Source organism: Mustela putorius, unplaced genomic scaffold (assembly GCF_011764305.1).
Source record: "Mustela putorius furo isolate JIRA1106 unplaced genomic scaffold, ASM1176430v1.1 tig00000765_pilon_pilon_pilon, whole genome shotgun sequence".
Classification (NCBI taxonomy): Eukaryota; Metazoa; Chordata; class Mammalia; order Carnivora; family Mustelidae; genus Mustela; species Mustela putorius.
Window position 1 is genome coordinate 8,069,907 of NW_025421470.1, and position 13,635 is coordinate 8,083,541.

General features: G+C 48.8%; 1 protein-coding gene across 2 annotated transcripts in view; it reads left to right on the forward strand.

Moving 5' to 3' along the window:
* Positions 1–1,199: 1,199 nt before the first annotated feature.
* The window catches only part of HLCS (holocarboxylase synthetase), a 216,083-nt gene continuing 203,647 nt past the window's right edge, over positions 1,200–13,635 (forward strand). Inside the window, exon 1 of one of the 2 annotated variants that reach the window (XM_004762146.3) lies at positions 1,200–1,370. In XM_004762146.3, coding sequence (XP_004762203.2) covers positions 1,215–1,370 — 156 coding nt within the window. In that variant the 5' untranslated portion in view covers positions 1,200–1,214. Of the gene's footprint in view, positions 1,371–11,853; positions 12,137–13,635 lie in introns of those variants that run through there. The other variant, XM_045084515.1, reaches the window with a different exon arrangement.

Below are 13,635 nucleotides of genomic sequence, written 5' to 3' on the forward strand. Positions count from 1 at the left end.
TATTCCCCAAAACACAGATGGGGAAGGCTCAAGTTCTTTTTTTTTTTTTTTTTTAAGATTTTATTTATTTATTTGACAGAGAGAGATCACAAGTAGATGGAGAGGCAGGTAGAGAGAGAGAGAGAGAGAGAGAGAAAGAGAAGCAGGCTCCCCGCTGAGCAGAGAGCCCAATGCGGGACTCGATCCCAGGACCCCGAGATCATGACCTGAGCCGAAGGCAGCAGCTTAACCCACTGAGCCACCAAGGCACCCTGGGGAAGGCTCAAGTTCTTGCTTGAAACTGTTGTGCTGACAGTGAAGGCTTCAGGGATTAGGTGGCAAAATTATGACCATTCATCGTTGAGGCAGCAGTGGAAATGTATTAAGTGCCCCTAGTAAAGGAACAGTAAGTCCAGATTTCAGTTACTCTTGTGATGAAAGAAGCATTTAGCACCTAGCACGGGAACAAGAAATCCACTGAATAAGCGATTTTTAAAAAATTTTAAAAAAGATTTTAATTTATTTATTTGAGAGAAAGCGATAGCAAGAGACAATAGGAGAGGGAGAAGCAGGCTCGCCGGTGAGCAGGGAGCCTGGTGCAGGGACCATCCCAGGAACCCGGGATCATGACCTGAGCTGAAGACAGACTCTTAACCACCTGAGCCACCCAGGCGCCTGAGAATAAGCAATTTAAACCCATAATCTGCACCTCCTTCCTGAAACATCCTATCAAGAGGGGCCCCATTTGGCCACTTTTCCTTCTCATTCAGCAAAACCTTCAGCCACCTTCCTTTCACTCTGTGCCTGCAATAAAGACAGATCTCGTCCTTGCCCGGCCTGGGAGAGTTTCCAGCCTCCAAGAGAAGACAGACACAGGGTTCAATTACAAGGGTTCAATTACAAGGTGGTGGGTGAGTGTTATTGCTGGAGAGAGTTGTGGGGGGGGGGCGTGAGGGGGCTCTCACCTAGCCTAGGGGGTGGAGCGAGACCTTCTTGAGGAGGTGACATTTTGATGTTTAAGGCAAAACCTAAGGACAGGGAGGAGAATGCTGGGGGCAGGCCAGGCCGTGCTCTGGGCAACCTGGCGGAGGAGGGCGGAGAGGAGGGCGGGGAGGAGGGTGCCCAGGCTGAGCCAGAAGTCCATGCCAGCGTGGCCAGCGGTGGCCAACACAGGATTTCGGGTTGCTCTCGGCAGTGGGGCCCCACCGAGGGGTTTTCCGACCTGGCCTTTCCCGATGCCCCCCTCCCCCGCCCCCTCCCCCGCTGCCACCTGCTCTGTCCTGGGTACACCTTCCGGTGCGTTTCGGCAGCGACAGGCCACCCAGTGGTGCGGCGCGGGTGCAGGTGCAGGGCCCGACCTAGGGTGTTGGCCCCACGGGCTCTGGCAACAGGTATGTGCCACGCAGATGGCAGTGCTGGGTCTGGCCAGGTAGAGTGCCGGGGTCCCCTCCACGGGGCCCTGGGCGCACGCTCCTCTAGGGGTTCTCCAAGAAATGTCCAGATTCTTCTGGCTCGGGTTTCCTGCCTTGGATCCTGCTGCTAGCAACTCCCCTAGGGAGTTATTTATAGACGGGAATGGTTTGATCACCTCCTGCTCCTCTGGTTTTGCTTTTCTTAATCAGGACTCCTGACCGGGAAGGGGGGGGTGCTGGATGCAATCATCTTTGCAGGGTTGAAATCTTGTTCAAAGCGGGCTGTATAAAGCAGTTCCCATTCGGCTGCGTCATCTGCTCCTGGCTTCTCCGGGAAACGGCCCTTACTCTATTAAGGGATTTAAAAGCGCTTGATAAACCCAGTACGAGCTAGCCCTGTGGTTACAGAGTTGCTGCTTCCCTTTGCACAGTGAATTTCTCCTTTTAATCCACCACATTTACTGTTATTTTACTGTAAACTGCCTGCCATGCTTTTGACGCTAAGAAGCAGGATTTGCATAAACTCATTTTATTTAGGTCACTTTTTATCTATATTATAGGTTTAGTTTTTTTTTGTTGTTATTGGGTTTTTTCGTTTTGTTGTTTTTAGTAGGCTCCATGCCCAGCAAGGAACCCATCACAACCATAGATTGAGACCCTGAGATCAGTACCTGAACTCAGACTTGACCACTATGCATTAGCTATGTTCACCAGGAATGTAGCATTTAAGAAATAAATACGTTTGCATTTTAAAAAATCACAAGGTGATTGTCCTGCAAAACAGCGGACACCAAAAAGGGGGCATGGAAGCTTTTCTGGAGCCCTTCCTGGAGTCTTGATGCTGGTATGTCTGTGAAAACACAGTTCAGTGAAAACAGGAAAGCAAAACTGTCCTGGCCGGGGAATGTGAAGCCGCTGCATGTCTGCGAGTAAAGCTCCCACTCTCCTGACTGTTCTTGCCTCCAATCTTTGCTTTCCAGACTCATGAAATTTCCAGTAGGAAAACTTGGTAACAGGTGTGACTTTTATTTATTAGTATTATTTTTTAAAGCAGGGATTCACTTTCCCTAAATCTCAGTTCCTAGGAGAAAATGTCCAGGTTGGCTGAGGGAGAAGAGAAAATTCAGTTATGTGACTCATCTGCCCCTCGCAGCCACAAGGGGAGGACCCATGGGTGCTGGGTGTTACCGAAGTGGCTGTAATTTTAGGCTGAGTTTGCCTTTTGATAAATTATCTTCATCTGTGCTTTGCTGGGTGACATTCCTAGGGCGCTCTGCCGAATGGCCCCTGAAGTTTTTGACCCTCGGTTCTGTCCCTCTCCCGGTTTCCCTCGATGCCCCTCTGCTTGTCCCTTTCTCAGGGCTCAGGCTCTGTCTGGGATTTTACTCGGCAAATCATGAGGCAGCAACTTAGATCACGAGGTTTCTGTCCTTCCTACACCCTGCGGGGTCGGGGGAGGATGTCTACTCTGAATTTTCTAAGTTAATGTAGACACTGACAGCAGCCATAGTCCAGTATTTGACCGTGACTTCAACTTAAATCTCATTCTGTCGGGACGTGAGATGACAACGGCTGAGGGAGAGGGTCGGATGGTGGGGACAGGAGGCACTGTGATGAGCCAGCTCAGGAACATTTGGGGACAGACACCCTTTTCCAGGCTTGAGAAAGACAACTTGAGCTACTTGAAGGGAGCTCTGCTTTGGGTAGACCATAGCCCGTTTCCTGTGCTGTTAGAAGGAGGTTGTGATATTCACCCCTAAGAGTTAGGAAGATGAAATGAAAGTGTCTTGCTGTTCTACTCCCTTGCTTTTGACTCATCCAGGTGAGCCATTCCTCGATCAGATCGGTCACTACTTGGCCCTGTGTGCCCGCCACCTTCTTGAACCTCAGGCAGCACCATGTGGATGCTGTTATCCTCCAGGACCACTGTGGGAACAAAGGCACCTGTCCACAGTCACATGGTCACTGTATGTGTCGTGTCTGTGCCCATGGGGGGGGAGCCAGGGGTCGTGGGGCACTATTTGAACCCAGGATGCCTGACTCCAGATGGAGGCCTCTGCTGCTTTGCCTTGCAAACTTCAGCTCATACGGGCTCAGCCCTGGGTTGCTAAGAGGATGCGATGCTGAGGCTCTCTTCATTCAGGTTATAAAGGTTTTAGTCAATTCCCAGTCATTCATTTGAGCTCTTTAACCAGCCTTTAAAAGTGCAGCCCGTTTTGTTCAGGAAGTAGGAAGACAACAAGTACTTGAGGTGGGGGGAGCCACCTTTTTGCAGTTCAGCTTCTGATCTATCGAGGTGGTTTAGACTTTTGAGCCTGCTGAGTGCCGTGCGTGTTTGCCTAATCTTCTGGAAGCTTATGGTACTAATCACCCTAACGAGAGTTTCCTCTGATGGGCAGAAAACTATGCACAGATGGTGACTCCCTTCCCCCAACCAGGGATGGATTTTTATATGCAGGGGACCTGAAGGTCCACTCCCCTCTGTTGGAGGAGATGAATTTGCATTCAGTGGAGAAAATTCTGTGAGCATTTCGCTCTCTAGTGGCCAACTAGGCAAGAGAGTTAATAGTTCTACCTCATCTTACAAATGGAGGTATGAGCCAGTTTAGTTTCAAAAACTTTTATTGAGCACCCACCACGTGCTGGCACAGTGCTAAACGCCAGGGTTGTGCACGTGAACAAGACTGCAGATCAGTTCTTTGTAAAGAGAATCGTGTCATAAATATATTAGGATCCCAGAACTTAATTTTTTTTTTTGAAGATTTTATTTATTTATTTGACAGAGAGACACAGGGAGAGGGAACACAAGCAGGGGGAGTGGGAGAGCGAGAAGCAGGCTTCCCACAGAGCAGGAAGCCAGATGCAGAGTGGGGAGGGGGGCAGTGTTGATCCCAGGACCCCGGGATCATGACCTGGACTGAAGGCAGATGCCCACCCAAGCACCCCAGGATCCCAAAACTTTAGAGCTTGGAGATGATCTGGTTTGTGTCACTCCTTCTTTTTTAAAATAGTTGGAAACTGGCATGCAGAGAGATATGATGTGCTGAAGGCCGTATGTGGCTAGTTAGGGACAGGGAAGAAAAATGCCCAAAGAAATTCAGTAGAAGGTCATCCGCTAATCCTTATGACTTTTTATTTTGAAATAATTTTAGACTTACAAGAGTTGCAAAAATAGTACAGAGTTCTTTGCTCGGCTTCCTCCAGTGTTAATGTCTTACACAACCATGGGTTTATCAAAACTAGTACATCAGCTAAACTACAGACTTCAGATTTCGCTGGTTTTCCCACTAATGTCCACTTCGTTCCAGGATCCAATCCAGGATACCACATAGCATTTATTATTATTATTATTATTTTTAGATTTCTAAAAAATGTATCATAGCATTTACACTGTAGTTTTTAACTTTGGATTTTCCTGTACTTGAGGTTCTTTAAGATATTGTTGAACCAGTGACATTCAGCTGTTGTACAGAAACTGTGTCCCAGGTTTCTTTGGGTTTTGGAACAGGCTGTTTCCAGAGCCAGCTGTTTGCCAGGAGGATCTTGATGAAATCTCACTTACGGTTTTTGGATGTGTGTGAATTCTGGACAATCCCGGCCTGTCTGATCTGAGTACAAGAGGCTGCCCTCCGGGCCAGCAGAGCCACTGTCTGAACCTTCTGCTACTGTTCCCTCTTCATCTCGAGTCTCATTTCTGGTGATTATTGTTGTGCATAGAGCATTCTTTGCTCTCAGGTGCCTGGTTTATATGGTGAAGGATGTTGAAGTCAGAAAGACACAGATTCAGCCTCCAGGTTCCCCACCCAGTTGTGGTACCTTGAGGAAGTCACTCGATTGCTCCTCTGCAAGATGGGGACAACAGTCTCCCTGCAGAGTTGAGAGGTCTGAATGTAAGAATATACACAGTGATTAGCATAGTGCAAGGTGTGCTGATGTGGAGTGAGTAAGCAAGCGACTGGATGGCGGATTGGGGGGTGGGGCGGGGGGAGACCCGGCTAGTAGAGTACAGTGGAGAGTCTTGAATGCCAGGTGAGACGTTGAACTCCCTGGTGGGCAGGGCTGGAATGAAGGGTTTGAGTAGTGGAGCGGATGAGATCAGAGTTGACCTGGACAACTCTGGATTACAGAACCTCGGGAAGTAGGGGATCCACGGGGAATCATCAGAAAGCTATTTATTATGTTAGTTCTGATGAGAGCGGAATGGGCGCTTGGACTGGAAGAAGGTCGGATAGAAAGATGAAACTCAAGAGATGGTGGAGAGGCCATCCACTGATTAGAGGACATGAGGCGAAGGCAGGACTCCAAGATGACTACATTCTGGGTCCATGTGAAAAAAAGACTGATGTCACTAACTGTGGCTAGAGAAATCAGAATAAAGAGGAAATTGGTGGGGGGAAATACAGTTGATTTTGTTCATGTTGCACTTGAGGTAACAACCTTGAGATACCAACAGATTCCTTATTAATCCAGAAATCTGAATCTGTTGTGGTCACATCGGTGATTCTGTCATCTCACTTAGCCCCTCTCTGGATTCAAATCAAAGCCTTACTTATTCTGCCCCAGAGAAGCTTGTCCTTAGCACACTGGCTGATCAAGTCTCAAAATTTGTCTGATTTTTAAGGTCTTTGGACCTAAGACATCTTGTACTGTGTTACGGTAGGACCATTTCACTCTTCTGGAGCCTGTTTCTTTTTTCTTTTCTTTTCTTTCTTTCAAGATTTTGTTTATTTATTTGACAGAGAGAGATCACAAATAGGCAGAGAGGCAGGCAGAGAGAGAGAAGGGGGGAAGCAGGCTCCCCGCTGAGCAGAGCCCGACTGGGATTTGATCCCAGGACCCTGAGATCACTACCCGAGCTGAAGGCAGAGGCTTAACCCACTGAGCCACCCAGGTGCCCTACTCTTCTGGAGCCTTAAAACGAGATGCGGCTGCATTCTGGCTCTCTCTGCTTTGGTATCACAGCTTCCGAGGCCTTTGTGTGGATGATTCTCCCTTGGCTCAGAAACAGCTTTCTAAAGGGAGAATGTACTAATTTCATCGATAGGATAAAAAAGTCAGTAACACAAACATAATCAATAAAAATGAGTGGTGCTGATTATGTTCTACATTCTTTTAGAATACTTAAAACTTTTATTGTGGATCATCATGATCTCATGGCTCTTCATAAATTTAATGCCTGGCTAGCACGGGGCCCTTTGGGTTGGCTCCTGTATCTTCTGACATGACCCTATTTTTCTTGGAAGCTTACCTCCTTTCCGTAATGAGGAATCGAACTCAGCCCCAAGACCGAGAGTCACAAGCTCGACTGTCTGAGCCAGCCAGGCATCCTAGTAATTCATAAGCTCTGGTTTGGTGTGGCTCCTTACATATTCTCCTAATGGAGAGTTTGGTTCCACTGTTTTCATCCTGCTTTCAGCTTAAGGGTGCTGGTATTCTAATAGTTGACACTTTCAAGTTCTTATAAGGCAGTGAAATTTAGCAGGCGGTCCCCAGCCCCCTCCAGATGGTGCAGGAGTGGGGAGGGAGCCCCTTCGCCATTCCACTTTGAAATCAGCGCAGTCTACAACAGCGTTATACACTGTGTTTCATTTCCTCATCACTGTGTCCATGTACTGTCACCTAAAATATAATTGTAAGATACGTGTGTGATTTCTAGCCAAACTAACTGGTTCTGCCTATTACTGAATTACTGATAATATTAGAATCAATACATTTTTGTAGTTGGTAAATAAATCCTATCTTAAAACTTAGTTCTTTTAAAATATATGTAACATTCTCTTACCAATGTTACATATTGTTATACCAAGATTTATAATGAATAAATTCAAATGGTTTTCCCAGTTAGCATTTATTTTGACCTACTTATTACCAGTTGATATGTTTAGTTTTGCTGCAGGGAGACAGGTAGTATTTTGGCATTCCATATAATTAAGAAATAATGACACATCAAATATAGGCTCTTAAGGTTTTATGTGAAAGCATCCTTTAATTCTTGGGTCACAACTTACATCTTGCCTTTATTATCTGTATATATATAGAAATTTTATTTTTTAAATAACCTCCATACCCAACCTGGGGCTCAAACTCACAACCCCAAAATCAAGTGTCTTTTGGCTAAGCCAACCAGATGCCCTATTATCTGTATTTTTTAAAAAAGATTTAATTTAATTTATTTATTTGAGAGGGTGTGTACGCGCATGAGGTGATGGTCCAGCAGGAGGGAGAAGCAGACTCCTCTGAGCTCCACAGGCAGGCAGGGCTCCATCCCAGGACCCTGAGATCATGAACTAAGCAGAAGTTAAATGCTTAACCCACTGAGCCAACCAGGTGCCCCTTAATTACAGACTGTGTACAACTTAGAGTCGTTTTGATAAATATAAAATTTCCAAAAGCATTATTAGAAAAATAACCAAAGTTTATAAAAATAAAATGCAATTAAAACAATACATTCTGAGCTTTCTTAATTATATAAGGAATAATTTATGGAAACAGACAAGGCATTTAAGACAAAATTTTCCTATTTGGAATTTAATACAAAATTCCAATTAAAAACTGGGATTCCAAAATTGATCTTTGACCACGGGTGAGATGGTGGTTGGTTTGATTCCTTCCTCCATAGCGCCTGGCATTTCCTAATCAGCAAGATTTAAAATGACAACTTTCCCCCCGCTTCGAGGCCCTGATCACAGCTCAAGCCTCTAATTTATTCTTTTGCCAGTAGCTTGTTTCTTTCAATCCCAACTGAATTTTTCTTTTTGGGTTTAAACCAATAATGAAAAGGATTATTGGTTTAAAACAGTTTAATTTACTTAACAGTTAACTGCACATGCGGATAGTTTCCCTGACACTTTCTGGCTCATAAACACACATTACCATAGAGATTCAAGTAGTCAAAGAAAAGCTCTTCAAGTTACAGCTTTTACCAACAAAATCCTCATGATTTCAATTAAATGTGTATTTAAATTATTTTTATGCAGGATATTTTTTTTTAAAGGCTTTATTTATTTATTTCACAGACAGAGATCACAAGTAGGCAGAGAGGCAGGCAGAGAGAGAGAGGAAGGGAAACAGGCTCCCTGCTGAGCAGAGAGCCCGATGTGGGGCTTGATCCCAGGACCCTGAGATCATGACCTGAGCTGAAGGCAGAGGCTTAACCCACTGAGCCACCCAGGCGCCCCACGCAGGATATTTTTTCAAACAGATGGGTCATTCTTGAGACCCTGGAATCTCTGAATATAATTTTTTTAGCTCTCCAACACTGATGTGGAGGGAATAAATTCTTCTACATAAAGTGGAGACCCTAATTCCATTGCTAAATGTGAGCTGTTTACAGTGAGACCTATTTAAAATTCAGCATCTACTAAACGCTTCCAGCTAGTCTGGGATCCCTTGGCAAACTGTCCTATTCAGCTCTGACCATTTGGGTTCAGGGTGCTTTCCAGAAGCAGACAGAGTCACTGTCAGCAAGATAGGCTTCCCCTGGGGAGGAACAGTTGATCTATTTAATGGAGGCTGGGGGCGGGGAGGACAGCTCCTCTGGGTGAGGGATACTCTTGGTTAACACTCTGTCTCATCCCCAAACCATCATTTCCAGGGCATGCCTCCTCGGGGCAGACAGGAGACTTGGAGTCGGCTTTTCCTGTAGGAAGCCAGGCATGGTGACGGGTTATTGAGTTGGTTGTTGGCAGGTGAGTGCCACAATTCCTTTCTGCAGTGACGTTCTGGTGAAGGACAGTCTTCCTTCTGAATCCCTCGTCTGTGTTCTTTTCCTAGTCTGTTCTCCACACCAGCTTGGAATAGTGTAGCGCAGAGTCCAGAGCAACCCAAATCTAGGGAGAGACAGAGGCGGGTTTCAACAGTGCTGCTGAAATTTTAATATGTTTGTGAATCACCTGGGGGATGCTGTGGAAGGGCAGATGCTGATTCAGTGGGTCTGGGTGGAGCCCGGGGTTCTGCATTTCTTGTGAGTTCCCGGGGGATGCCAGTACTACGGGTCCAGGGACCACACTTCTGAGTGGTGAGGGACTATAAGGGGTGAATCAGGTATGCACATAGTTGAGATCCCCTGATGTCTTATTTTTGCATCATTTCCCTTTGCTATCCAGGAATGATAAGCTCCATCCTTGAGCTGTTATCCTTATTTTAGGTGGGATCATAAACAGGGCGCCATGTGCCTGTTTAACTTCTCTTACTCCTCTGCCTTCCTGTGCTCCTTCCTGGGCCTGAACGGTAACAGGGCTCCTCAGTCCAAGGGTCAAGAAAGGACCTCACCGACTTCTCAGACCCACCATGGTCCCCATTCTTTATAACCCAGAGCTGTGCACAGAACTGACCCTGACCCTTCCCCATGATGTCTTCTGAGACCATGACATCTTGAAGTATCTAAGGGCTAACCTGGAAAGTTCCTATTCTGGCTCGATAGAGTTACAGTATCTGGGAAGGTGGAACTGCAAAGCTCTTAAGGAACTTGGAAGAACTAGAGATGCTTGTGACCTTCGGGTAGAGGAGATGACCTCTTCATACCTAGCTGGAGTGGAGAGGGTGTGTCCTTAGAATCATAATTCAGCTAATTCTAAGAATTCTAAGAAGGCTATCTGAAGGGTTTGCCTGGTAAAACCTCAGGGTTTATCACTTTGTAAAGCTTTTTCATTTTCTTATTCCTAACTTGTTAGGCCTGTGTTATCCTGGAACGGCTAAGGCCTTCTTCAGGAGGACTCATTCCTTCCTTCCGCCAGGGACTGACCCAATGACACAATTTTAGGCCTTGTGACCACGCGGGAACTCCCTTTCCAACTGCCACTGTCCTGTAGGGAAGTGGAGGATACGGCTTCAGCCCTGCCCATCACTTACTGCCCTTCTATTTCTGGTCCACTGTGATGCTTACCTTGTTTTTGAGGCTGATTCTTTCTTTTCTGATTCTCTCTCTGGTTTAAAATCTATTATTGCTGTATACACTGAGAAAAAGTTCCTCTGTCACCTGGCTGTAAATCTGAAGTTCTGGAAGTGGGTTTTCTGGACCACTGATTTAACGTAGATGAATAAATGGTCAGGGCACTTCAAACGTCTATGGTTGGATTAAGTAAGACCTGGGATTGGTGTCCCTGACTGCTACTGCATTAGGCCTTCTACTTATAGCAAAGGCCAGAATAGGAAGCAGCACAGGGAAAATCTTTGCTACATTTCAGAGTTGCTGGGGACACCGTTTTTTTGGAAACTGCCTTTTGTTATTTTTTAAAAAATATTTATTAGAGTGCACACATGAGCTGGTGGGGAAGTATCAGGGGTGGGGAGAGGGGGAGGGGGGGATCTCAAGCAGACTCTTTGCTGCATGTGGACCCTGACAGGGGGCTCAATCCCACGACCCTGAGATCATGACCTATGTAGAAATCAAGAGTTGATGCTTAACCGACTGAGCTACCCAGGCGCCCTGCAAAACTGCCTTTTAAAACAAATGAGGTTCCATGGGAGAGATCTCTGTCACCATCAACAATAATTATGCTTCTCTTAGGGGACAAGAACCTTGAATCATAATTGATGAGTTTCTCTTCTTCTTCTGGCTTTAGGATGCTCACACACTGGTAACTCACATATACATGAATACCATACCAGGCAGTCTTTTTAGTGCTGGTCTATCTTCAACTTATTTTCAGTTCTTATTTTAAAATATTTAGAGTCATATATATATATGTGTGTGTGTGTATAATTGTACTGTTAATTTATGCAATTTACTGTAAATTCCTTTTTGCAAGAAGGCTTAGAATAATATATTAAAGCCAGTCTCCCCTTATTTTCCCAGCTGTACAGCGTAGAGGCCGTGGTAGCTGACTCCCATACGGTACTACTAGTTAAGGCACACATGCCCACAGGCCCTTCTTCAATCTGCCTCCCAGCTCTCCAAGAAAGGGAAGCCGGACTTTGGCTTAAACTAGCCAAATGGGCCTAATCCCCTGGTCCTTCGCCAACCTGAACAGCCTCCTCTTCCCTTATGCCTCCGTTCTCCCTCCATCACCCCCCCAGCACCCAAGCTCGCGGTTCCCCACCTTAGCGCCCCCAGCCTCCCTCCACCCTCCACCCTCAGCCCCAGCTCAGCCTCCCTCCAGCCTCGGCATCCCCAAGCGAGGCCCTCCTCCTCCCTCCCTGCCCCCGCCCCCCTTCGCAAGCGCGGTCTCCCTCCCTCCCTCCAACCGCACCGCCGCCCCCAGCGCGGCCCCCCTGCTCCCAGCGCAGCCTCCCTCCATCCACACCCACCCACGCCCCAGCGAGGCCTCCCTCCATCCTGGCCCGCCCCCAGCGAAGCCTCCCCCCTCCCTCCATCCTCCCCCGCCCCTCCCCCACCAGCGAGGCCTCGCTCCTCCCTCCGTACTCACCGCCCACCCCCACCCCCGCCCCCACTCCCGCCCCCGCCGGCCTTCCCCAGCCCGCGCGGCCTCACCCCTATGGCGCGGCCTCTTCCGGCCCGCGGAGGGCGGGCGCGGGGCGGGGCCGGGCGGGAGGGGAGCGCCCGAGGTGCGAGCGTGCGGGGCTCGCGCCCCGCCGCCGGCCGGCCGGTCATGCTCATCACGCTGTGCTACCTGTACCTGTGGGCGCGCTGGGGGCGCCGACCGGCCGCGCTCGTGCGCGCCACGGTGCAGCGGCTGCGCGCCTCGCGCTGCTCCTTCACCTTCTGCGGCGCGGCCGCGCGGCCCCGGGACGCCCGCGTGTGCCTGAGCCGCGGCGGCCGCGTCTTCTGCGTCGGCGAGAGCCAGGTGGGCGGGCGCGGGGCCGGCGGGGTGCGGGCGGGGCCGGGGGCGCGCGGGGGGCGGGGCCGGCGGGAGGCGCGGCCTCGGGGCTCAGGCTGCCGGAAGCGCCCGCCCGCCCCGCGCTGCGCCGGGTCTCTGCGAGGCGGGAGGTCGCGGGCTTGGGGTCCCGAGGGCGGGCTTGGGGGCACCTCTGCGTGCGATATCCCCGGGAGCCCGGATGGGGGACCAGAGGTCCGGAACTGCTGCGACAGGCGACACGTCCCCCGTCCCCGGCGTGCCGGGTCGAGGGTATGGGGAGGCATGGCTGCTGCTGCGCCGCGCACCCGGAGTGCGCTTCTGGCGGCCTCCCGCACTGCGGGCTGCGGTTGGCTTGAGCCTGACTTCACGGAGAGACCCGGATCCTCAGTCTCTGCCCGGTATCTCCGAGGCACAAACATGGCCCTGTGGGTCGCGAGTTTTGCCCACCCGGGCGCCCGACGGATGGTCTCCGCGTCTGTTTGACTTCGGTTGCGCACACACTTCGTTTTGGACCCGGTGCTGAGCCTGACACCTGCCGGGTGCAGCCGCTCACCTGCCGGTCGTCCAGTCTGTGCAGAACCGTCCCCTCTCTGTAAAGGGGGCCGCGGTTCTGTCCACTCAGCTGTTGGAGGGGGACTGGACCTCCCCGTGCGGTCTGCGCAGATTTCCGCTGACATAACTGTTTTCATGAACACTTAGAAGTATTTGCTTTTAATCGGTTTGTTTCCCTTCCCTCTTCCCTCCGGAAAGTCGGTTCCCTTTTAGCGTTAAAGTAAGATTTTCTACGTGTGCGAAACCACAGCACCCGCATGGGAATTAAAATCTTATCTCAGGTTTGAATACTTTGTTGTATGCCTAAGTATGGAGTTCTGTGGGTATCATCAGGTACCCTTCCCTGTTGGTAGACCATAACCCACCGAAAGTGAGTAACTGTTGTCTCTGTTCTGAGAGTGCCGAGCTAGGACCACTTAGAAGCGAGTCAGGAGACACTCCTTCCACTGGAGGGCCCTGTTCATTAATTAGGGCTTAATTCTCTTAAGGAACCAAGATTGAGAGAGAGAGCAAACTGAGGAAAGATTGAAGGGTGCTTTTTTCTATTGCAGTGGTTTCCAATCTGGGTTCGTGTACTTAAAAAAAAAAAAATAACCTTTAAGATTTCCATTAGAGGGGTGCGTGGGTGGCTCAGTCCGTTAAGGGTCTGCCTTCTGCTCAGGTCATGATCCCGGGGTCCTGCGATGGAGACCTCCATTGGGCTCCCTGCTCAGTGGGGAACCTGCTTCTCCCTGTCCCTCTGCTGCTCCCCCTGCTTGTTCATTCTCTCTGTCAAATAAATAAAATCTTTAAAAAAAAATTCAGTTAGAGTAAACATTTTGAACATTCAAAAATGTTGAGATGTAAATATTTTAAATTTTCTTGGAAGAAGTTTTACTTTTGGAAGACTTCCATGACTTTCCTGATCTGTTAACTACCGTAACTGCTTTTCAGCT